This window comes from Calidris pugnax, unplaced genomic scaffold, assembly GCF_001431845.1.
Source record: "Calidris pugnax isolate Ruff unplaced genomic scaffold, ASM143184v1 scaffold219, whole genome shotgun sequence".
Taxonomy (NCBI): domain Eukaryota; kingdom Metazoa; phylum Chordata; class Aves; order Charadriiformes; family Scolopacidae; genus Calidris; species Calidris pugnax.
This window is the reverse complement of record NW_015094507.1, coordinates 7,948,523-7,972,356: the sequence shown is the minus strand read 5'-3', so window position 1 is coordinate 7,972,356 and position 23,834 is coordinate 7,948,523. Positions and strand designations below refer to the sequence as shown.

Sequence of the window (23,834 nt, the reverse complement as noted above, 5' to 3'; positions counted from 1 at the left end):
CAAAAGGAGAAGAGACGGAGACCCTGCAGGGACGAACCCTCTAAGTCAAAGTCCTTGTAAAGACCAAGAAAGCAAGGACTAAAACGTGCTGGATGCATCAGAAACCTGGAAGTGTCAAAAATCACTTGAGAGGTGAAGTCAACTTTGCCAGCAGCTTGCAACAGCCACAACACAGCGGTGACGGAGCCACCATGGCCATGAGTAGGGTGGCCCTGTGAGTTGTCACCCTTCGGAGGAGCCCCTGCCTGCAGCACCAGCTCTGCCTGTCTGCCCAGCAGCTCGGGCTAGCGCTTCATCCCCAGGCTCTGCCACACCGTTCAGCACCATCCTCTTCCTCCAGACCCACTCTGGGAAAGGCAGGCATGGAGCTGAGAGGTGCTGCTGCTGCCTTTCCAGCATCTGGGAGCACCAGCATCAGCTCACGGTTGGTTGTTGAAGGGCTTTTCCATCCACGTGTAGCCCAGCCATGAAATTCAGGGGTTGCAGGGCACAGGCTGCTACAAGCAGCGAGGAAAGCAAAGACTGAGAAGAGCTGCAGGAACCCAGCTGAGCTGTCACAACAAAAAGTTGTCCTTTGGGCCCAGCACCAACCCTGGCTGCAGGGATGGGGGCTGGCACTGCCACAAAGCCAACAATAAAAAAGGTGGAGAGAAGAGTAGTAGAGACAAAATCAGTTTAAGCATCAGTCCTCAACTGACTGCTCTCATCTTGCCTCTTCCTTTCCCTACAGCCCAGGCTCAGCTCTCAGTTTTAGCCAAACTAGAAAGCACAGATCTGGCCCCACCTAGAACCACAGAAATTGAACAATTTTAGACAGGGGTGAGAGTAAAAACAGGAACCTGGCCTTTGCTGTGGCAGGCACTCTCCATCATGAGCCTTATAATAAGTAAATAAAATTACCATTCTTTAAGAACCTGAAGCTCTGAAAGATCATTACCTGGAGCATTACATCCAAAGAGCTGCCTGCTGCATCACCACCTCCCTGCTCCTGCTCCACTCATAATTTCCATGGAAAATTCATAAAAGCTAATACAGCATCTCTTCATGCTGCTCTCAGGATTCACTAAGTTTTAAGCAATTATTTGCACTGCACCCCACTACCCCATTTCCCTTCAGTCACATAACAATCAAGGAATAAATGGCATTGTAATAACAAGTACTAATTTTAAGACACAGAAGAATAATGTGCTCTCTACAGAAAACTAAGATTCTGAAATGCTGCCACTTAATCGACTCATGGCATTATGAGCAATTACAACACTTAGAATTTGGAGCAATTTTAATAGCTCTCGCTACTTAATAGCTCTTGCTATCAAAAATAAAAGGAACCCAACTGAATTCTGCCTTTAGCACCATCACCAGTCTGTTGTGTGATTTACAGACCCTGAAGCACTGGGTTCACATCCTGTTCTGAGCTTCTGCTCACTACTGTCACACAAATGAGAGCACATGTAAGATGCTTCTTCTGATCATTAGACACCAGCATTGAAAAAGCACTTTCTGGCCATAACTCGACCCTGCTAACGTGGCATCTTCGCCCTCCAGCAGTTCAAGCCACTCTTCAGTAATGGTAAGGAGCTGAACTCAGGCATAGTAATTAGTAGACACTTACTGAGTAAACAAAAAAAAAATGAGATCCCATGCTCATTTACGTAAGCAAGATCCCATTTCCAGAAGTGCTCATACCAGTCATGGTGTTATTCTGTCAGTTATTAATCCTATAACACCTGCCAGGTCAGGAGCAAGGATTTCTCTCTTTTTTTTGTTTTCACTTATGCTTGTTCCCCCCACCAGGGTCAGTTACTCTGGGAACGAAACTTCTCGATTAGTGTGTCAGAAGCAATAAACTCTCTGCTAATTGATGTCCTTGTAGGCTTTGACCCAACTAGTGGAGTTTAGCAGCATCTGCCACTGTTTATTAAGTCACGGAGATGAAGGATGTTTTCAGCTTAACATGCCTGCCGCAGCTTAAACTTCTGTACAACATGAGAGAGACATCTCTTGCTGTCTCCACATGCATCATCTTGCCTCCTGCCCTCTCGGTGCTGGCATGAGTGGAGGCAGAGGTATCATTTGCTTGAGCTCTTAGCCGGGGGTACCCACAAACTGGAGGATAAGTTAACACTCTGCTACCCTCCCAGTTACCACCCCACCAGCACAGCGATGTATTTTTAGACGTGTTTCAAATGAATCTCATCTCCGCCTTGAAAGCATTGCATTAACATAGAATTTTGTATGTGAGTGACATTTCAGTGACATTAGCACCTGGGGCTTTTTGCTGTTCTCCAGTGTAAGCGATGGCGCAGTGAAATATGTACCCAAGGGTCAACTGCTGATAGACCCGGGTACTGAACGCAGCTGCCCTGTCAGAACTGTGGGCATCCAGCACCTTTTCCATTTTTTTATTAGAGGAAACACGTGTGTAGATGCTGTTGTGCAGAAGTGATGCCTCCATTAAGACACGATGGCCCAATTTCCATATATGCTGAACCCTGGAAGCATCCGTCAACACAAACTGGATTTGGAAATGTCACCTTTGAAAAAGCACATAAAAACATTAATTTTCCAGGTCATCATTCTGTCCTTAAACTATCAGGATTCTACTGGTACCACTGGGACAACTTGTCCAGGTTTGGGACTGATGCCTTGTTGTCATTTTACTCAGAACCTCAAATGCACCCTTTTTTGGCTAAAATGAGCCTGGTTATCGCATTATTATTGAAGTGGTTGAATACACAGTTCTCTCGCTACAGAGTGCTCTATATTTTTATGTGTCTGAGGCAGAGTGAGAAAGAGAGAGCAAGAGAGGAACCACGTCCTGAATTTCAGTCATATTTGTACCCCTGTCAGGATACAAAGCCATCTGGAAATAAAAAGCAAAGAAATAATGCGTTCTTTCTACCCTGTGTTTTTACCCCTACATTCATGTTGTTGACCATCACTGCCAGGTTAAGCAACTTCAGAAATAAAGCAGTTTCGAAAACAGTTTGGTGTGAGGTTAATTCCTGAACTGCGAGGGAACAGCCTGTGCCAGGCAAACTGTTTTCTAAATGGAGACTGAAATGAAAAACCTACCTGAGAAGTGCTAATGTACTTCAGGAACCTCAAGGCCTCGTAGTTGAGGGAAGGAGTTGGACTCGCCCATGGCTGTAGTTCAATGTGCCATCTTACAGTCTGCAAAGTAAAGCAAAATAAAGAACACCTTAAAGGAAATGGATTTATTTCTTGGTATAAGCATAAAATGCACAGGCTAAAAATTTAAGGAGATTTAGTTTCAAACAAAGAGTGTTTCCTAAGGGCTTGTCTACACATGAAAGTCATTTCAGAATTAAGTAGGATTTTAACTACAGTGAAAGATCATCTAACTATGATTTATCATGATCAGCTTTGAAAGCAGATGTAGGTAACTCAGAAAGAAAAGGATCTTCATCCAAGATACATGTGTCAACATAGTTATTCTAGGACACCCAAGTAAGCCCTGGCTTGTAGAAGCGCATAAAGAAAACCAACATCTGAATAACTAAATCCTCCATCAAAACATCTGAAAACAGTGAAATAACTTTAATTTTATATCTATCATGTATCTCAGCTTGAATGTCCACTGAAACAAGAACTTGGATTGCAAACACTAATCACCAAAGGAAATCTTTGCAAACAACCTCTTTCTTTTTTTTTTACATCTAGATTTGATAGAAAGGCAACCATTTTGCAGTCTTTGAGAAAAGCCCTCTTCCTTTCCCACGCTTGCTTGATGAGATACACCACAATTCTTTGTTTTCCTGAAAAAACACCCGTGTGGTAGCCCCGGGTAGCTGCTGGTAGCCCTACAACCCCTCTTTTTCATAGCCCCAGGGAAGCAGCTTTGGTGGATGCTTTCTGCACTCCCCGCGAGGCCCCTCAGCTCTGAACCTCGGGGATCCTGTCAGCTTTTCCAACAACACTTCCCACATAGACAGAGTGGGACAGAAGAAGTCTTTCAGACATGTGCTTGCAGAGCAATGGGGCTCTGTGCTCCCATCTGCGCCACCTTCTCCAAATTCTGCCTGTTTTTGTCACGCTGGGAAGTTTAGACGTGTTATCTCTTGCCCTCAAGTAGACAAAAATACATGCATGGTGTTAAGTTGTACTAAATTAAGATTGATTCCTCGTGGCTTTTCATCTTCAGGCGCCATAACTCATGTCTATGGCTGGGCAGGTAGTATCAAGCTTCCCTTTAATCATCCTCAATTAACTGAGCTTCCATAATGAACAGGATGGGGTTTTTTTTTCCCCCCCGATAGGTTCATGTTGATATTCAATAAAATACTAAACAGAAACCCCATTTGGGATTCCCACAGGACCTTACTTCAAATGAAGCCACGGAAAACATATAGAAAATAGCAATTAACCGGAGAGGATGGAGGCAGATGAGAGAGGGGAGGTGCTGAGCCCCCCGACAGCACTGGTCTGCGGCGCCAGGAGAAGAGCAGAACGGTGACAGCGGGGATCCTCTGACGCCAGAGAGGAATGCAGGAAAGAAAAAGAGAAAGATCATTAAAGGGGATCTCCAGACTAGATGGAGTTTGCCTTGAGCTGGTATCATGAACCGATATTTTTTGCAGCTTAAGTAAACATAAGTCTGGAGTGAACATGAGCCAGGAGGTCTGTACGAGGTTTATTGTTCCTTTAAGGTTTGCTCATTGGGTGTTTTTTTTTTTTTTTTACTGTAAAGGGATGATGAAAATGACATCTGAGATTTTTTTGTTTGTTTCCCCAGAAGCTGAGAAAAGTGACATTTCCCACCCTGAGACGTGCTGCCCGCAGCAGATGTGGGCTCCTGTCCCCTGTCCAGCAAAGGGCTGGAAGCGGGCGAGCACCTACCCCTGGCCCTCTGATGGCAGGAGGCAGCCTGCAAACTTCTCCCAGCAGGAGGATAGGTGCACGCCGGGGAGGGAAATGCCTGTAATCTTTCAGAATGAGTCACAGTTCACATGGCTGAGTAACGTTTGCAATGACAGGAATGCTGCCGTTTCAACAGGCTTGAAAGCTGAAATGAAAATGAAGACTGACAATCATTTTCAGGCAAAAAAAAAAAAATCAAAAAACCACCACCAGACACCTAAACATCTGTGCCCAGTTATTCTGAAATCTATTTGTGTGAGAAGTAGCTCATTAAGTAGGGGAATGGCAGGGTGGCCATTGTGGCACTATTCAGCAAGAATTCCCCCTGCACAGAGTTGACAGGGAAGAGAAAGAAAAAAAAAAATCCCTATAATTAACCACGTGAATGAGGTTCTTTTTCAGCAGAGTGCAAAATCCGAGAGCCGCTGTGGCTTACTCTCAGGTCCTTAAAATCTTAAGGATGACAAACTGCCTTCCCACTGACTCCAAAAATGCACCAATAAACACCCGAAAATGAAGATAAAAACCCCAGTGACTTAATAATGCAGTTTCACTAAAGAAAAGAACAAACCACAAACCAAATCCAAAACCCAAACCAACACGACCAGAAAGAGATCAATCTTTTATACATTTTTTTTCAATTTAGGAGCACTACGTAAATGCTACTTTTGTGACAGAGATCAGCCCTGAGCTCCTGTGGGACAGCAATGCTTTCATAGCTTCTCGAACTCCACACAGGCTCCTTCCTAAGCAGCAGCCCATTTCCATTCACTAACGAATACATTAGAGAGGCCTGTTGCTAACTAACTAAACACCCCTACGGGGCACTTCAATAGCTCCACTACAATGAGATTCACGATCAATGTGGGGGTGAAAATCCAGTACATCTCTTGGATCAGGTACCTCCTCCCAGCGGGTAACTCACTGATGCTGGTGATACAGTATGGGTATGTTTAGGACTCAAAACATCCTCTGGAAGGAGCCATTCCCTATTACATCAGTAGCCTTTTTTCAGTTCTTCAGGTAACTTTCAGTCTGTTTCATGGTGTTTCCATTCTGACAGACCTCCCCAAGGTGGCCCATGAGAAGCCAGAAAACCAGTTCAAGCATCCTGCATCTCTGGCTATCACCAGCACCGTGCCACCTCCCTGTAGTAAGGACTCATCCAATGAGACACCATGGCTATGCTTCCCAAACACCAATATATCCCGAGTTCACAATAAAAAGAGGTACCTGGAAAGTTACAATGCCACTTAAAATAAAAAAAAATCACACTGAATATCTTGAAGTATCCCTTACGCTGTTTCACTTACAGACACATTAATGAAAAGAGCGTTATAAGAAAAACCAGGCTTCAGCACGACTTTATCACGGGCACTGGTCAAACACTGACTTCAGCTACCCCAGGAGTGTGATGGATGTCAAATTTTCACCACATGAGATAACCACAGAGCAAAGCAAATGTTAAGGCAATGCCATTGCTTTGTTAGAAAAACTAGGATGTATTTGAAGGTCTGATTGTTTTTCCAGGTATTCCATACTTAAGGATAAGGACTGATGTTTCCTTTAGACTAATCTGACACTAATCTGCAGTGACTTCTCTCTGGAGATCACTTCTTTCTAGATTTTTCTCCCTCATCAGCCATCTACGATAGGCTTCTGATAATCCTGTAATAATGTGCAGTATATGTATGGTATCATTTGTCCTAAAAATCTGAAATAATAATATAAAGTTTAAATCAACATGTGCAAGGGGCTCACAAACCAGCAGGTGTAAAATTGTAGGTTTGCAAGCATTCTGGTTTTCCTAGCATAAACTGGAACACATAAATCATTACATTCTTTCCAGATCGATCCTAGTTTTACTGCAGTAATTCAAACAGCCTGACCCCTCCCTCTCCTTCTTGCTTGTATTTGAAAAGGAATTACTAAGTTTTCTATCTTTTTTAACTCAGTAACTGTTTTTTCCCCTCCTTTTAGCAGCCTATTAAAATACAGAAGCATATTAGCCGTATTTATAAATAAAAATTTGGGAATCTGACTGCTCTGCCAAGTAGTCCGTTGCTTCCAACGAAGAAACAAAAGACTTGTCAATATATATATAGATGTCTTAATCAAGGGAAAAATATAAAATCCTCTGATTAAACTGTGCAACAACCATTTTTTACATTTGAGGCAGGACCAAATGTGAGTGGAAAGCACTTGTGGCAATAAACTCCATCAACAACCATAAATATTTTCTAGCCATAGAAACAAATGACATAGACATCTTCACCTCCAACCATTCTGGCTGTACTCCATGTATCGCCACGCTCACCCCTTTTGGAAGAGTAGAGCAGAAGAGAGCTTGCTCGTGGATGAAATTTTGTAGGGGTGTTATCATTTTAAAATGCAACGGTTGGGATTCAAATTGCAAAATTTCAGACATCTACAAGGCAAACGTGTATTTACTGGATTGCATTATTGAAGGCTCAAGAGTAGATTGTCCCTAGATACGATTTACAGGGCCTGGAAATAATTTAATTGGGCTCCCTCTGGAGCACCTGTGGCCTTAAGCAAATTACTTTGTTGTGGTCTTGTTGTTTTGGTTTTTTTCCTCCAATTCAAAAGTACCTTAAACAGTGAAAGCAGCGTGTTGCAGCCCACCCGAGGCTTTATGGGACGTGCCTCACGAGGGACACGCAAGCAGTGCAAAGCCTGCTGAGATGAGTGGGAGGGCTGCTGAGGGTGGAGGCGGCCAAACCTGGCACACTGCTTCTCCGGCTGACGACACGGAGCGGCTCCGGCAGTGAACGATCCCTCCTGAACGCCCACATTTAGCTTCAGAGGCAATTAGCTGGTCGACTCCAAGGGAGAGCTGGGAGTGAAGAAACACTCCTGCCGTGCGGACAGCCAGGGACCAAACTCCTGCAGGTGGGCTGGGGAGCTGAGATATTGACAGTACAGAAGAGACAGAGTCTTGTAAGAGTATGATTCATCTCGCTATGGAGTAGACGACTAAAATAAGTAAGATGAGTCACACACTGGAGACGTCCATGTCTCTCCATGATCTGCAAAGGAAGACTGAAGAACAGGCTCAGAAACACCTAAACTGTAGACATGCAACATCAGACCAGAATATCATACATGCCATGCTGCAGAAAAACTTGTATTTTAGAGAACTGAGCCTACTCTTTAGTTGTGAGCCTCAAGCAACACTTAATTGCACTTTATTCTTCAGCAGGGTTAAGTAACTCCAAAGGTTTTATGTTTGGAGCAGCAATACGTGGCACAAGTAAAACAAACTCCACCTCAACAGGAAAGAACGAGTACGCCTCAGCAAAGACCTCCTTCAGAAAGGTCAGTTCATAAGCTCCCCTTTAGCTAAACGCAATCAGCATCATGCAGAGGGCTCACAAGAGGTATGCCCATAAAAACATGCTACATTACATCGTTAATTTAGAAGTAGCGGGGCCAGGCACAGGCTCGGTAAGCTGTAATTTAAAATACAGGCTTACAAAGTGACTATGACTCATATTTAAAGCTCTGAGTGAATTAATTTCCACGGTGGCTGACTTTATAGGTATTCCATCTCTACATGTCTGAACTGCTTCTTTCTTTTTTTTTTTTTTTTTTTTTTTTTATTATTACTATTATTTTCTATTTTTCTTTACAGCTTGGCTTTCTTAAACATATGATTTTTTTTTGCCCAAGAAAGCATCTTGCAGAAATTCTTACATACGCTCCTGCTCTGTATATGTGCACAAAATGAGAGACAAGCAGTGGGTTCTCTCTGAGGCAGCAGCCTCGGGACCATCATGGGGAAACACAGCTGACATCTGGTCCTGCAGCCACCTACACTGAGAGTTTCCACTCCAACAGTGAAACTTTCACGTGCTGCACAAAGTCCCTAATGAACTGGGAAAAAAAAATAATTAATACAGGAAATCTTTCTATTTCCCCATTTTTTACTTTTCAGGATTTATCTAAAGCAGAGGCATCTCTAACACTACATGTAAGCACACAGTCTTCTTCATACCCAGCCACCACCGGATTGCTCCATCCTCTGTACGCTCTGGGTTGGTGCAGTGGGACAAGCACACCACACAGGGAGTCCCCCCCCCCAGATGAACTCCAGTGCTGTAAAACCATAGTGCGTTTGTTATAGAATGGTTTGGGTTGGAAGGGGCCTTTAAAGACCACCTCATCCAACTCCCCTGCCAAGGTACACCCTCCACTGGATCAGGCTGCTCCGAGTTAATACTATTTTTCCCAGTACAGACCCTTGCAGGACACCACTCATTATTGGTTTCCACTTGGACATTGAGCCATTGCCTATAACTCTTTGAATGCAGCCATCCAGCCAACTCCTTATCCATCTAACGGTCCACCCATCCAAACCTATATCTCTCCAACCTACATGTAAGAATGCTGTGGGGAACCATGTCAAGGGACCTACAGAAGTCAATGCAGATGACATCCGTAGCACCTCCCTTGTCCATTGATGCAGTCACTCCATCGTACAAGGCCATTAGACTGGTCAGGCACAACTTGCCCCTGGTGAAGGCACGTTGGCTGTCCCCAACCACCTCCCCGTCTTCAGTATGTTTTGACATATCTTTCAGGATGATCCGCTCCATGATCTTATCCAAAGATTTGATGGTGCAACATCAGGCTGAGGAACAAAAGCTTTGTGCCAAGATGAGGAAGCAACCGTAACACACAGAGTCAGGCGCTCCTGCGCAGCGGAGCTCCTCACCAGGGTAAGCCCTGCCTGTGGAAACCAGTCCTATGATAAGAGCGTTTTCTGCATTAAGGAGTGAGCGTCTTCCATTCAAGTGGGTTTTCAACACAAGTTGCGTGTGAAGAATTTTAATACGTCGGGGTGTTTCTACGTCTGGACACATGTGTTTTATTGTATTGAAGAGGGAAATTCTAGGACCTGCTTAACTCTCCCCCAGCTCCTCGCTCTCTGCGTGTCACCTCCTCCAAGCCTCTGCAGCATGGCACAGGTCCATCTGCCAGGGAGTAGGATGCCATTGCTGCCAGAGCCAACTTGGGCAGCTCCGAGCATCACCCAGAGGGCTCTGCTTGGGAGCAGTTCACCAGCACCCACTTCCCCCAGGCTGCAGTTCGTACCTAAGTAAAACTCTTACATTTAGCAGGGAAAAGGGAAAAAGCAATACGTCTTGAATACAAAGCTTTACATTGAAACCAAGCAAGCAATTTTCTGACCTCAATTCTCATTAGGAAAGCTTTGAGCCATTGCACGGTAATTGAAACCAAAAGAGTCTTTACCCTTGTAGAGCAAATCAGTCTGAACATGCATACATAACAACCCCTGGAAAGACAGCAGTCGCCAAGCGTTTCACCTCCGCTCCCCTTTTGTTAATATTCATGTTTATTTTTTTGCTCCTTTTGCTTCTGATTTCCCATCTGACGGTAGGAGATGGAGCCACGGGCACACAAATCACAGCTCCTATGCTCGCAAGGGAGCTGCTGGCCTGACCTGCAGGCAAGCCACACCGGCCACCTCCACGCCGGCCACCGGCGACCTCGATGCCTTGGGGGGTTCAGCATTTCACATGCAAAGCCCACATTCAAAATCTCTCCAACCCTACTCTTAGTTTTGAGTCTTTTCCCCCAAACGCGTTTCTCATAAGTAAAGCACACACAGAAAAAACAGGGATGCTTGGCACTGACTGTAAGTGACAGGATTTATATCTCTTTAAGAATTAAGATACGGCTTGGGAAAAATAAAACAGTGCCTTCCAAAACTAACATGACACGGCCAGATCTGTAGAGGAATTTAGGTGAATCCAAATCGAAACCCTTTTCCATAGGAAATGGGTATTGGGAACCAACTTACCGGGTTCAAATTGGCCGTTGTGGACACCCCTCTGTAAATTCACTGCCAGACCTGGGCTTCAGGGACTAATGCACATCACCCTGAGTGCAGGTCTGTGACTTACAGGAAGCTCCTGTTTCAGAACACTTGCCAAAATATTAATTTGGAGGTACTCACGAATGCGGGAAGCATTGCAGCTAATTTATTATTTACACAGCGTAACTGCCACCCCTGGCTACCTCTGAGGAATAAATCCCCAGCAACCACAGGAGCTGCGGAGGTGGGAAAGAGCAGTGTTTTACCAGGGAACTCCTCCTCGAGCCTTCAGAGGTCACCAAAGACTGACAGCTCTGCCATTGGAAATCTCAGCAACATCAGGGAGAAATATACATTTATTAAAAGAGAGATTGATTCTTACCCTGCTAAGAGACACACAGCTTTAAAAACAGTCAAGTGGGATTTCTTTGCTATGGTAATAAAATAAAATAAATAAATCAGGCAGCAGCATTCCAGTGCTATCCAGAGGCTGACAGTGTGATAATTTATATCTGATGGAGATAAAACCAGGAGCCAGAACAGATTGAAATTTATGGAAGCAAATTCTTCAAACTGCTTAAGCAGTGTAATACTCAGTCAGCTGAATTATTTCCAACGCCTGCATGCCTTTGCCCACACTGAAGGATAACAGCAAGAAACAGATACAGCAACTGCTGGTCACTGCTTATCAAATTCAGGCTTTACCTAAGCAGAGGCAAGGTCTTGGTTTCAACCTATATTCACAACTGCTTTAAATGAAGTGCTTTGGTTGAGAAAATATGAGAGATATCATAATCCATACAATAGATGGAAAAAAAAAAAAAAAAAAAAAAAAAAAAAAAAAAAAAAAAAAAAAGCTATTTTGCTCGAGGTTGACTTCATTGCAGCATTCAAACCACAGTGCACAACACACAGAATTCATCAGTAGATACTCAGCCAGGCAGATAAAGCCGAGTTTATTTTGCACAAGTTCCAGCACTCTAATTGCGATTTACAGATAAGGATGCCGCTGGCAGCCTATCCGCTGACTTCAGTAGGCTCTGCCCGAGGCTAAAAACTAGGGGAAAAGAAGGTGCTTTAAAGTAAAACTTAAGACTTTCACACAAGTAAGAGTATTTCACACTTGTGCAGCTTTCTCTCTCATCCAAGTGGAGTGCAACGTCAAAACAGAGATGGTCCACTACGCCTTCCAGCCTAAAGGGAGATGTGAAGCACCAGAAAACCCCTTCACCTTCATCTGCCTCTTCTGGGCAAGGACCAGCATGACCTCCTGTGCCCAGGGAGCAGGAGAGGGCAGTATTTGCCAACAGGCATCTCTAAAACCATAAAGCAACTAAACATTAATTCTTATCCATGGGTAAACCAAAAGGCTGAGTGACTTCTACAGGTATTTAGATTTCACAGCGTAAAACCTAAGGTAAGATGAAAAATATTCACAATAGAGGCTTCTGTCCCTCCAACCCACCATCAGTTCACTTGATCATACTGGGTTTTACTGGGTAGCCAGGAAAGACTTAAAAAGCCAAACTTCACTTTTTTCCTCCTTCAACTGCTTATTTCACACAAGCTTTAGTTAATAAAACATGGTGATGGAGCTCCACAGAATAAAATGTATACTAGCTTTAAATGTCTACAAACTTACTCCCCTTTTCTTTTTTTTAATATGATCATGGATTACTGCCCTTAGTCTAGAACTATGTAAAAGTCTTCCAAGCAAAATAAAAGTGTGGTGGGTAATTAGTTCCCCTGTCCAGAAAGGGAACAAGAGCTGGCTTACAAATTGTTAGGATTTTAAGTCCAAGATGATACATATATTTTCCAATTTATAAAGAAGAAAATCAAGCTTGTTTCAAAGCAGAGAGTTTTGAAGTCTTTTTTGTTCAAGACGAGTATAGACCCAAGTATCATAAGCCCATGGAGGATGGGCTTGGACAAATATGCACCATCCTCTTTATTTAAGGACATTTTCCAATGTTTTATTACTAATTCTGAGCATTATACAGAATACAGCACTGAACAGCTACATGGTTTGACCCTGGACTTCCGATGTACCCATAATTCCCAGCTTTCATAATGGATAATAATTGCAAGATCAAACCACTAATCAAGACATCTAAGAAGAAACACATCAGCTCAGCAGCAGCCAACTGATACATAATTGCTTCTTGTTTAATTTTCTCAAAAGATCAAGGGAAAAGGAAGAAGATGCTGTTGCTTTGCTCTATTCAGGATGAAACAAAGTTCACTTATTTGAAAGTTTCAGTGCCACAGAACAACCATGAGGAAAGCCCAAAAAGAGACACGACATCAGTATTAACAAATTTTATTGTTCCTTTGGGTTTTTTTCAGGCAGCTCCTACCCTGCAGCGTTCATCTCTGGGATAAATCTCGATCCTCCACTGGTGCTGTCAACTCTGCAGGGAGCAGGAAGGATCTCAAACTGATTTTTATCATTTTTAGGCTTCTAAGTGGCAAGTATGTTTTAACATTACATGCTGTGTCAATAGACACCACCATCTCTTCCCCCCAGCATTTCAAACACTGTCTCTTTGTGAAATATAAAAAAGGATGCTAAATAAAGGGCACTGACTTTGAAGCTCCCAGTTCATTATGTGACTTAGCTAGCTGCTAGGAGAGGCATGAGGAAGAGGGATGGGAATGGATGGGGCAAAGAGGGGGAGGTTAAAGTAGCGACGGCAACTCTACCATGCTAACGTTCACTGGTTCTAGCACCATTTTCAACTGCACACATTTCCCAATCAGGTCCAGCCCCTGGCACATCAAAAATACTTGCTTCTTTGCGAACTTTTCATCTAGGTTAATTTTCCCCAGGACACCATCTGGTCACACATACCAAAAAAAAAAAAAAAAAGTAGGCATGAGGAAGAGGGATGGGAATGGATGGGGCAAAGAGGGGGAGGTTAAAGTAGCGACGGCAACTCTACCATGCTAACGTTCACTGGTTCTAGCACCATTTTCAACTGCACACATTTCCCAATCAGGTCCAGCCCCTGGCACATGAAAAATACTTGCTTCTTTGCGAACTTTTCATCTAGGTTAATTTTCCCCAGGACACCATCTGGTCACACATACCAAAAAAAAAAAAAAAAGTTATTTATTACCTCCTCAAAACCAATAGCAAGAGCAGAGAGCACCCAATATTTTAGCAATATTCCTAAGAGAGACAAGTTGCTTAACTGGGTCTTTGCAGGCCTTTCCTTGCTAAGCCCTGAAGGCCCCCAAAGTTTGCCCTCCATACCCCAAGAAGGGCTGAGGGTTCAATTTCTTCAGTCTGTGGGAGCCACAAGGTCAGTCCTGGAAATGACCCAGAATTTTGTCTCTTCCACAAAACCAGGACACCTATTGCAATGCACCTGAAGCCACACCTGAAATCTATCAGAAAGTGGAGCTGAAGTAAACTTCAGTCAGTCAGTCACTTGTTAAATGAGCTGTTGGTTAGTTATTTCTGCAACAAGCACGTAAACCTACAGGTTTTCCGTATAAAAACTGAAACACTTGGCTTCACCTGAAAATCCAAAGGGATTTCAGAAGCCAACAGCTCACCAAAAAGTCTTCCTGGTTCTATACTCACAGAGACAAGAGAAGTCCCCATTACGTGATGGGAAGAGGGGGCAGCAAGAAGGACATTCCTCACACAGGTCCCCCAGATTTGGGATTTGCAAAGCCAAAACAGTTCAGTGGCACTGACTTTGGAAGAGCACTGCAAAGCCATTCTGTTCCTGTCTGCAGATCATGTGAAGAAGACTTTGGTGAGACGCAAGATTTCTATGTATGTGGTAACAGCTGCTGGAACTACTACATTTATCATTACACAAAGACATAAGGAAAGGTTTATTTATCATATTCACACATGTGTCAAGGAGGACATAAATTACAGGGCTAGCTTATAAATGTTGTAAAAAATGAAAAAGAAAGCAAGGTAACCACCAAGGGATTCCCTCAGAGCCAAACCTATGACTTGTGCTCTTCAAGGGGTCAGCAGCCACCTGAGGACACCCTGTCCATCCATTTCCTGACAGTGCCGTCCATGGGCACCTCACAGCCAGCACCTTTCTTGGTGGCACCTGAGCCTGACAGCACATTTAAAAACAAGACTAACGAAGACGGGATGGATTATCAGGCAGGGGAAAACACGTGTCACTGAAGATGCAAATTCTTCTACTCAGTACTGCAGGCACAGCTGGGAACATTTCTGCCATCCCCAGCTCCAAGTGACCGAGCTGTTGCCGTTAAGAGCGAGTTCAGAATCGTGGCTTTCATCTCCCCGTTACCCAAGGCATCAGTCCATTTGCACACATGGTTTCTATTACCCTTAGAGATTTGCTAACTCAAAAATAGGACAGCGTGTCACCCTGTCACTTTGTATACAGAAACACTAACATGAACAACATCAGGGTGAGTAATGTATGTTACGGATTCCAGGATATGCATGCTATACCACAATTAAAAGAAAAATTAAATCAAATCTCTTTTTGTTTCCTTTTTCTTTTTTTTTTTTCCTTATACTTGTTCCACTGAACCAAATGCCATTTGATCTTAGGCTTCAGCAGCACGGAAGGGCTCTGGACGACGTTTCATCACACACAAAAGTATCCCGGTGTGTATCTGCTAGCTGCGACACCACTCGAGTTGATTAAATGACTCACATCCACCGCACACAGCTCTGGCGCGCTGAACAGCCGTCCAGGATAAACACTGCTCCAAGTTAATATTAGAACAAGCGATAAGAGGGGGCTGCTGCAGATGCCATCAAAGATTAGCGGTTTGTGGTTCACACGGACTTTCTCACCTACATGTTAAGTACTTTATCTAAGCTGGGCCGTGAGTGACAGCCATCACAACCAGTCTGCAGGAGAAGGACATCATGGTCTACCACAACCAAGCCAAACTGCTTGGGTGAAGACTGGAGGTCCCTCGCCAACGCTATCTAAACCTCCAAATTCTACATCTGTTTTGTAAGAGAGATGATGCACTTGTCACATTGTCTGTATGAGCCTGTTCTTCTCTGCTGGATTTCAGTACCACATCCCTTGTCATGGGCCACCAGAGTTTGGCTCTGGGTTCACACCAAAGACCCACCAGCTGCACCACAATCTAAACTGTGCCCACAGTTCAGTAAAAGTGGCATGAAAGGGATTTTTGGCATGGTAGCAACTACCGTGCAGCTTTGAAGCAGATGCACATCTCTGTTAGCTGCCTGCTGAATGGGTAAATGTTGATGTGAATTGACTGAACAAACTGGGACGAAAATCTTACTAGCAACAAAGTTAAATATTTGTCTCATAAGAAAGCAGTTAAAGGTCAGAGGATGCAAAGGAAAAACCCTAAGGCTTGCTGGGAGAATTTTACTTGTCCCAGATGTCTCTTTCTGGCCTCTTCTCTTTCCAAAGAAGGAAGTTTTGGAAAAGAATGAAACGAGCTTGGCCACCTTGAGAATCGCTGGAATAAGAAAAGCCACATGTTCAAAACTATCCTCACTTCTATTATTTCTTATATACAACATGAAACATGACAAAAGATGATTTTTGGTCCTAACTATGTTCATTCTCTCCAATGCTGTCAAAATTTCTGACTTTCAGGGACTCATAATCTTTTCCCATGACAAGACTGTGACTTGCTGTGCAACTGACATTCATACCACTGCTCGCCTCCTGCCACCTCCTGCTTGACAGCTGCTCTTGTGCAGAAGACATCCTTCCTCCCCGGAGCACCTACACAGCACATGAAGGTGAGTCCTGCTTGTTTGCTGCTAATAAGGTCTGATAACCAGCAGTGCACCAGGCAATGCAATCCAGCACCCAAAACTCAGCGAACCCTGGAGGGGTGAAGAAAGAGGTGAGAGCAAAGGATCTGCTTACTGAATTGCTGCCCTTTAGTGGGACACAGAGGCCACGTCCAGAGCTGCTCAGCCACCCTGAGCATCACCACGTGAGGAGGGCAGCATGGGTCACTTCCCTGCACAGCAGTCCCCTTCAACAGTTTGAGCTGAAGACAGCAAACGGGACTGGACCAGTGCCAGGGTGTTTCTTTACACCCACTACCACAGGCATAAAGGATTCATGCTTGATAGCCTGTGGACCATCTAGCTTTGTTGAAGAAAAAGATGGCGCAACTGCAATGGCCATCATGGAGCAAGGTATCTGCAGAAGAAATTACTATCTCGGTCCCTGGGTTATTTCCTTATGCAGGAAAGCTTATATACCCTGAAAAATATTTTTTTCTGTGCCACAGCTATCTAGAAAATATTATTCCCCTGCCTTTATATGCTGAAAGAAAGCCTTGACTAGCTATTTGAAAGAAATCTACATTATTGGATAAAATTAAGTCTCAGAAAGCTGTAATGACTTTCTGAAGAATAATATTCCCCAGCTGCTTCTCAAAAATTCATGAAGGAAGAACTTATTTTAGGTAACAAAAAGTGTGTAAGAATCAAGGTTATTCTGAGTGACCACTTACCTCACAAGCTCGCAAGTGACATCACTGTCAGAAACAACATTAATATCTCCTCTTTACCGTCTACCATAAACACGTTTCATTTGGAGTTAAAATACAGTGAAAGGCCAGTATTGCCCTTGCTTGGCTACTTCGGGAAGGATTCCCATGCTTGGGTACCTTCTGGTGCCTCAGCTGCCCTTATTTAGAGGCAGAGCTGGCTGCTGCTCCCCAGATTTGGTTGTCTGCTGTTGAAAACTGCTGTCAATAAAAGTTTGTTCTTTTCTTCCAAACACAATAACCTCTCTCAGTCTGTGCCATTAGCTCGAATGTCTGAACAAAAACCAAGCAAGGCTCTCACAGCTGTTCCCCAGGTACTCATGTCCTGAAGCCATAGGTTCCTACCTCGTGCTAATCTTATGAGCTAAGCAAATATTTGGCAAGAGACCCCCAAGCGCTGGAGGGAAAAAGTTGTCAAGGAGTGTTCCTTCCTCTGGGGTCCACTAAGTCATCACAGGGCAATTATGGTGTGGTTTGGTCTCTCTAGTGAGGTATTAAGCCAGGGCAAGGATCACTTACAGTCTTTAAAGACTCCATTACCTCTTTTTATTACATGGATGTTAGACCATTGTTCAGGCTACATTCCAGTTTGGCTAATCACATTGTACCTGCCAGACTGCTTCTCTAATTGCAGAGCAGGTGAATGTTGACAGAGGGACCTCAGGAGGCTGCCTGGACTCTACCTCCGTGCCCTGAAGCACAACTAAGGATACTCAGACCTTCCCTGTGTGGCTACTCAAAGTTCACAGTTTTTGTAGGGAGCCTTTCCACTGCTCATCCAACCAGAGTGTTAAAAGATTTTCCTAATATCTTGCCTGAAAATTAAGCCAGTTACTTCTTGTCCTACTCGCAGAGGACCTAGGGAACAATCACTCATTATGTCCTTCCAAAAAAGTTATATTTTTTTTTTCACTTTGAGGAGTCTTGGCACATTCCTCTCAAAACCTACTTCTCCCTATTCGAAACAAGCACCATTTCTCTTAGGCTATGCCTTCCTGCACATCTCAACACCTTTTTCCTCCCACTGAGACTCTCTCCAGTCCATCCACCCGTGGCTGAAGGAGGTGCCCAGAAGTAGGCACGCTCAAAAGAATAACCAATACTCAGCTCCTCGGCTCTGCACTCCTCTGCAGCAGAATCACAGCTGCAGCTCACGTTCCTCAAAGCTAGGATGCCATTCACTCCTTGACACAGCATGTAGAGAACGCTGTGCAGCTTGTCATGCCCAGTACACAGGTGAGGTGCCTGCAATAAGCTCTGGAGTTAAATTCACCAGGAGACCCGAAATGCTGCCTTGTCCCACGCTGCTGCCCCAGTGGCTCCCTTCTTTTGGCTCTGCCTGGGCAAACCTGCTCCTTTAAACGCAGCCCGACATGACTCGCTGCACAGCGTCCAAAGGGCTGTCATGTTCAACCTCGCTGTAATGTTAAAACATTGCTCCAGGCATACATAACGAACAAACGGTTATAAAAGTTAAGTCCCAATGCAAAACAGGCCAGCTATTACACCGTGGCACACGGAAAAACAGACGGACGCATTTGACTTCAGAATAACCAAGTTTTCTCCAAGAATTTTGGCTCCTGCTCATCAAGAGGCAGAGTAATTTCCCATTCAAGCAGTGCCCAAAGTTTACCAGGTTTTTAAAGACATGAAGTCCACCTGAAAACACTATACATACCGATAGACAATGAAAACATCTGACTTTTTTTTTGTCACCAGATTTGTAGAAGAATTTAAAAGGACTCTTTGCATAAGCCCTACATATCACTGACATAAACATAAGTAGCATTGTCATTTTAAAATTAACAATCAAATGTATAATTTAAGTAAAATCTGAGCAATAATGTAATGCTGAATTGCATGAGGTTATTTTGAAACTGCTGTATTAACTGCCAAACAGTTATTCCAAATAACTCCAAAGATATCACTCCAAAATAATATAGAGATGTCAATTACACTAAAGATGTGAGTGTTGTCAGTCATTACTGCTGAGAAGCAGTAACTTCTCAGAAATAGTTCCTATTTAAATAAAAACAAAATGTGCAATCCAACAATAAAGAGCAAAAGACAACTGGTCTGTATTTACAAAGAACCAAAATACAAATGTATACAATGTAAGTAATGCCTACAAAAACACAATCTCACAGGACTGTTCTGGTTCAGGCAATGACACCTCATGTTTCAAAATACGTTACAATCCCAGACAAAACACAAATGGGTCCAGCAGCAACATCTAACTCTTAGCTTTTAATCACTGAAGGTAAACATTTTTATGTCCCTAGATACAAAAGAGCATCCAAAATAACCTCGGGTTAACCCTGGCAGCGTACTGCACTCCCCACCTTTGCACAGCCAGGGGAGTAGATGAAGTGATTCCCAGCTGATATTAGAGTTCTCAAACTACATTTAGCCATTTGCTTGTCTCCTGGCAGGCACGCTTTTCAGAAGACACGCCGGTGGCTGCAGCTCAGCTGCCTCAAGTGCTTCTCCAGTCCTGCCTTCCAGGACCCTCCCTGGCACAGTTCTGCTACACCCCTGCAGAAAGCAGCACCCTGAACCTCAGATTTTAGGACAAGTTTCAGCACTTCCTACATGAGCGACTGGAACTGCAGGAACTTAGAACACCTGCCAGACTGACACTGGACTTTTTTCTTTCACACATAACCATATAAAACATTTTTCTCACTCTCCTCCTCCAAGGAAAAAAATCTGCCCAGAAGGCAGAGGACTCCAGCTTTTCTTACCCAGGCTCTGGGAGAGGGCTCCTCCCCACTTCAGAGAAGAGAAGCCAACAAAACCTTCTAATTGCAGTCATTGTGATAACAATTTGCTGTTATTTCCAATTCCACACGCAACGAGGTGGTTTTTTGGGGGTTTTTTTGTGTGTTTTTTTTTTACCATCACTCCCAGCAATAACATTTTAAGACCCCACTCCAAGGGCAAGTACATGTGACAAAATTTCTGTGTTTCCGTGTAGCTGGAAGTTTTATCTGCTCCATGCATTACCAGACAAAGTCTCAGCACAACTGGGGCTTCGAGTCACAGTTTACAAACATAGTTGAGCATTTTACTATCAACAGCGCAGTTTTAAGCACTCTCACCAAAACACAAACGGGATTACAAACTTCCATTTTGTTTACATTTGCAGTGTAACATCACTCATCTGAAGAAAGCCATCATACACTCTCAATGCTGAATTTGGGGTTGGTTTTTTTGTTTGTTTTTTTTGTTTGTTTTTTTGTTTGTTTGGGGGTTTTTGTTTGTTTGTTGGTTTTATGTCAGCAAGAGCAACAGCATGTGCTCTTCCGTAGCCTCCTCTGGGAGCAGCACAGCTCCCAAAGGCACTAAACAAGCAGCTCTCAGAGCCATCACACAGTTAAATTACTTTATCCCCTGCTTTTGGTTAGCAATTTCTATGCATGCAACTTCAGGCACAAACAGACACGTGTAACCCTGGTGGTGAAACCCTCCCATCCGTCTCTCCGCTGATTTTGCCAGTGGTTGGGAGAAGCCCAGGGCTGCACAGGCAGTTTCCAACAGATGCAAGGGCCATTTCTGGAGGAGTCTCTGTCTTTCCCACCCTGTCTGGGTCTTTGAGGATTTTTTTTTCCCTTTTGGGGCTGTTGGATGTGTGACTGAAGTTGTGCTTGGCAAATAAATAACACAACTCTGCTTCAGGAAACTTTCTAGTGATTCGAAGTAGGCAGAAGATAATTTCCCTGCATGTTTTTTGCAATTTTTTTTATACAGCCACAAAGCAGGATATTCAACTCAACCTGTGGAAATACTCTGTTCATCAGCCTTCAGCATGAATTCAGTGATGTAAGTGCGAGCAGAGTTATAACCAAGCGGCACTGGGAAAACAGAGCAAAGTTTGGCCACGCTGATTTTTCATTGCTGCCACCCTGCTGGCTCGTGTATCACAACACATTCCAACAGCACCACCGTGATCAGCAGCAGAATGGGGGGGAACCATACCTGAAAGCCTCTGCAGGCTTCAAAACCACACTAACAATGGTTTACAGACAGGTGTAAGACACAAAAGCAGATGAAAGCCACAGCAAAAGGCAATCCCAGGCTGGTACAGCTGGGAGCCCGTCCCTCTCCCCCAGGCAGCATTCACACACACCAGCACGCTGCCCCGGCGGGGGCTCCACAGTGCCCCATCTCTCCAGAGCTGCTGATTTTAAGGGGCTGCTTCTGACAAGAGCTCCCGTCCTGCCTTAAAACAGCCTGAAGTGAAATACAACGTTTCCTGATGAAAAAAAATAAAATAAAATAAATATAAAACCAAAATAAATCACTCATTTTTGGTTTAGCTATCACGCACCATCTCCATTTCCACAAGAAAAAGTGGGAGCACTCAGACCACTTCTACTTTGGTTTCTCATCACTGCCTTCCCCCCCCCTCAATTTCTATTTGACAACTATTTCAAAACCAGTAATTCCCGGAATTTCACTCCCACTGTCTCCAAAGCCTTATCTTCACTTCAAGGAGTAGGTTTTCTTTAGCCTGAAGCAACATGCTGAAATCAAATCGCTGAACACAGAGGACACCCAATGGTCTCAAACTTAACCTGGCAACTCCACCCTGCATTATATTTACTAATGTTTCTCACTTAAATTAATTAGTGGGATTCAAATGAGACCTCAGCAGCAACGTGCCAAACACCACAAACCACAGCAGCAATGTTTCATACACTTCACCTGGAGATGCACCAAAACACGCTATGGGCTTTCCAGAGCCTTGAGATCTCCAACATCACAAGGCACTGCCAGTTCTCTGGTGTAACAAGGATTTCCTCAAAAATCATAATAAATTAGGATATGCTTTACTCTTTCCTCCCACTCCTCCCCTTCCCCTCCCCCCCGCCCCCCATGAATGCTGAACTTCTTCCATAATTACAATCACTTACAAGTTGGGCTTTAAGAGAACACCAAGTAACGTGGCACTGACAACAAAAATCACAAAAACTGACCCTGCAAGGTCTAGATATCTCAACACAGTATCAATACCACCACACATCAGGATGCCACATAGCCATTATGCTGAAGAAATAAGTGACAACGTTGTCCTCGTCATTGCCACAGAAAGTAAGGAAGTAAGGGATTATCTCATTTCTTCTTCTAAACCTTTCAGAATACCAGGGACAGAAAATAGCAGTTCTGTTTCTCCATCACAGTTCCCCAGGGAAGTCGAGGTGATTTTAAAATTCAAACTATACAGAAGTTCATTGTCCACCTCCTCTCTAAATAAAAAATTACTGGGAGTGCACAGGCAAAAAGAAAGCAGATTTGCAAATGAGACCCTGTGATCACAGGACTGCTCAGACAGTAGTTTGGATGTTAGCAAGAGGTCTCTTGATCACGGAGTCCGAGCAAACCCAAATAAAACTTCATTTTAAGAACAGTGGCAGGTTTAGCCATTCAACAGATAGTTCTGGTTTTATTCTTGTCATGGGAAACTTCAGAAATAGTTATTTACTTTGGCCAGGAAGCTGACCCCATCTGTAGCAAAATCCCATTTGCTCCTCTTCACAGTCATTCCAGCTTCTTCAGGTAGCTGCACATCCCTGCATGGACCATCACTACTGCACCTCAACAGCAGGGCCTCAAAAGAAGTGACAAACTACTTTTCCCAGCCTTTGAAAGCTGGCTCATCCCCCCTCCCTACAAAGGAAACTGAACAGAATAAACACCTGGATCTATTAAGTGATTCCTAAACGACTGACACCTGCCAAAACCAAAGAAGGTGTGGGAGCTGGCTGAAGACTCTCCCTACTGGGGACACAGGTGGCTAACTGGGGTAACGGGTGAGTACTGGTACTCTTGCTGAACTCCAGGTGCTAATGACAGTCCTCACATCTCCAAAGGGCTCTACAATCATTACCACAGCTCAACCTAATTGCAGGTCCCATTTACCAACTCATTAACTAACTCATTAATTCTCATGTGGCCCACCTCTTAGAAACATTTCTTGACAGCCTTCAGCGAATAAAATGGCATTTGGATGCCAAGAGTCAAGAACTTTTCCCAAACTTTCTCCTGGTGGGGGTGTTTCAGCTGGCCGAGCAAGCCTGGTGGACTCTGAGACCTTCCTGAGCAAGACCTGACCTTCGTCAGCCCCCACACCAGCACGCTCCACCTGGACTGCAGCCCAGCAGCACCCCTCAAAACATCTCCTGACCACAAGATGCCTCTCCTAAAACCTGATGCTCTGGGTTTTGAGCAACCTGCTGTAGTTGGAGGTGTCCCTGGCCATGGCAGGGGGTTTGGAACTCCATGATCTCTAAGGTCTCTAACCATGCTATGATTCTCCTAGGAAGCTGCCACCCCACCGACACCTTCCAGTCACCTCTTCTCGGGTACCACCACCACCATCCCACTGCTTGGGATGAAGCCACCCCAGCTCCTCCAGCGGCCACCCCCCCCAGGAGCCCCGCTCACCCTCACCTCCGCCCCTGGGGGGAGAGGGGGCGCCGCGGCCCCCCCCCCCGCTCCTATCGCCGTGCATCCAGGCTCCTATCGCGACACGGCGGGCGCTTCCCAACACCCCCCCTCCGCCCCAGCCCTCCCT

The 23,834-nt window shown here is 44.3% G+C and overlaps 1 protein-coding gene across 1 annotated transcript in view; it reads right to left on the bottom strand.

The window, feature by feature from the left end:
• Nucleotides 1-9,500, bottom strand: part of METTL24 (methyltransferase like 24) — a 28,319-nt gene extending 18,819 nt beyond the window's left edge. The window contains exons 1-4 of the mRNA XM_014964433.1: nt 9,320-9,500; nt 7,625-7,839; nt 4,389-4,490; nt 3,076-3,174 (exon numbers count right to left, since the gene is read on the bottom strand). Coding sequence (XP_014819919.1) covers nt 3,076-3,174; nt 4,389-4,490; nt 7,625-7,839; nt 9,320-9,500 — 597 coding nt within the window. The remainder of the gene's footprint in view (nt 1-3,075; nt 3,175-4,388; nt 4,491-7,624; nt 7,840-9,319) is intronic.
• Between the last annotated feature and the right edge of the window lie 14,334 nt (nt 9,501-23,834).